At 30.6% G+C, this 2,433-nt stretch overlaps 1 protein-coding gene across 1 annotated transcript; it reads right to left on the bottom strand.

The window, feature by feature from the left end:
• Positions 1-264: 264 nt before the first annotated feature.
• Positions 265-1,831, bottom strand: LOC142225816 (E3 SUMO-protein ligase KIAA1586-like). The gene is made up of 2 exons (XM_075295630.1): positions 1,256-1,831; positions 265-1,203 (listed from the first exon to the last, which is right to left on the bottom strand). Exons 1-2 carry the CDS (start codon positions 1,764-1,766, stop codon positions 770-772), a joined length of 945 nt encoding a protein of 314 aa, XP_075151745.1. The 5' UTR covers positions 1,767-1,831; the 3' UTR covers positions 265-769.
• Between the last annotated feature and the right edge of the window lie 602 nt (positions 1,832-2,433).

Below are 2,433 nucleotides of genomic sequence, written 5' to 3'. Positions count from 1 at the left end.
TGCTCTGGAAACTTTTGTTAATACGTTGCATTTCTTTTAATATAGGTTTAAGAAATAGAAGATATAAGTGAATATGCTCGTCGTTATATAGATCGCCTAAAATTTTTGCCTTGTGGCATTTTTCGTTATGAGAGGCCAACTTGAAGTGTAATTTTAATTCAATCCATTGCTCAAACACTCTGCTAACTGTCCCTTCAATAGAAAGCCATCGGGTATCACTTACTCTAGGGATTTTTAGAGGATCCTTAAAAATTAAATATAAAGTTTTACTTTTGAACCAAATATAAATGTTTATTTAGTCTCTTTCAAACTGTATACAATTTGTCCTAATGTTAATGTTGTTATTATTTTATTTTTCTAACACCTAAAATAAATACCTAATAACTTAAAATATAAAGGTTTGTTTAGTTTCATTCAAAATATATATCGTCATATGCAATAAAAAAACGTAACTTGCATTGCAAACAATTTACAGGTGAAGCAAAAAACTAAGTTAAAATTCCTTGCGCTTGCTTATTACGCTTTTATAATTTTGATAATAAAATGGTCATTTTTTAGTCCTATGACGTTAAAACTTTACAGGTACGTGTATTTTGATGCGGTTCGTTGTAATCAATCAAAAAGTTGACTTTGAATTTTTTGTAACATACCTTTTTTTATTTCATATGACGATATATAATTTGTCTTAATGTTAATGTTGTTATTATGTTATTTTTCTAACACCTAAACTAAATAACTAGTTATCTAAAATAATTTATTAACTACTATTTTATTTATGGTTATAGTTATGTACCTTATCATTATTTATGAGTTGATAGATATTCTTATACGCTAATTGACGATTCGAACTCTTTGAAAACCAATTGTATGTTTCATATATTAAAAACTCAAGTGTGTCAGGAAGAAACTTCCCACAAGAATAGTTTACGGCAAGTTGCACAGAGTGGCAAACACATCTAATTAAAATAAGTGATGGTATACGTTTTTTTAATTCTGCGTAGACTCCTCGATTTCTTCCCGTCATAACACTTGCATTGTCTGTTCCGATGCCGATTAAGTGTTTTGGGTCTAGTTTCCAGTTGTTTAACACTTCTAGTAATGCATTTACGATGCCTACAGCATCTCCACTATCTAGTTGAACTAGACCTAAAAATGTTGATGTGATTTTACCTCGTTCCATTGAAAAATAATTGATCACAATGCCTTCAAAGAAAACGAATTACTATTTTGTTAATATACTAGTTATTTCCCTTACCAAGAAGTTTTGTTACACTTATGTCTGTTGACTCATCCAGCAGAATACTAAATTTGCTTTTTCCAATGTCATTACGCAAATCTTCTTTGAAGTGAGGCGATAAAACATTTCTAATTATGTTGGCACATTTCGTTCTTTGCATTTTTATCACTTCAGCTGAGTTCGATTTGTAGAAGTTTTGAATACACAATTTTGTTAAATGGTCAATGGTTCCAATTGAGGTATGCTCTGCAACAAATAAACAAAGAGCTGCCTCTTGCTCGGCTGATTTGGTTAACGTTGGTACAAAATTTAACTTGTTGCTTTGAACAAAACAATTTGCCCGACTTATATGCTTTTTAGTCTTTGCATGAGCTCTTAAATCAAAAACTTTTGCATTAATACTGCATTTGCAGTAAGTACAAAATGCCTTCGTTTCGTCTGAAGCATCCTTTGCTACCCAATCTTTAAATTCTTTCTGCTGCATCCAAGAATCTCTAATTTTTTGTTTGTAAATTATTTTCGGATACATTTTCACAGAACACACGATTGCAGTTACTTTTTTTGAAGTTTTTCCGATTACACAAAGGAAGAGATTAATAATCAAAATTTACACGTACTTGGTGCTTCCAATCGATATCTAAAAAATCGAAATCCTTTATCGTTTTGCTTTTGATAACGAAAACTCAACATTGTTGCCATATTTAAAAAATAGCCAAAAGTAGCAAAATTGAAATGAAAAATTGCTAGATTTCTAGCTAATAGCAATTATAAACGTTTTCTAGCAGATCAAAATAAAAAATAGCTAGATCTAGCTATAAAATAGCTAAATTGGCATCACTGATGATAGATGCCGAGGATGATATACAATAATCCCTCAATTTACATCATCTTGGTTTACGTTTTTCGATTCACGTCGACAAATTTTTTGTTCCATCAAACTTCGATTTACGTCGCCATTCGATTTACGTCGTCGATTTTGTGCCCACTTTATCAGAAACGCCTTCCATAAGTAAAATAAGTATCAACGATGATGATATCGAAACATTTTGTTTCTGAAATTCTTACCACAATTACTGAATTACTTTTAAGTTTGAAGTTTTTTATTATGTACACGCACATACATACATATATGTACTTAGAGAAAGTATGATAAATTTTTAATTCGGTTTACGTCGTTTTGATTAACGTCGTCAAAT

The sequence above is a fragment of the Haematobia irritans genome, chromosome 2 (assembly GCF_050003625.1).
Source record: "Haematobia irritans isolate KBUSLIRL chromosome 2, ASM5000362v1, whole genome shotgun sequence".
Taxonomy (NCBI): Eukaryota; Metazoa; Arthropoda; class Insecta; order Diptera; family Muscidae; genus Haematobia; species Haematobia irritans.
This window is presented reverse-complemented; position numbering and strand designations above follow the sequence as displayed.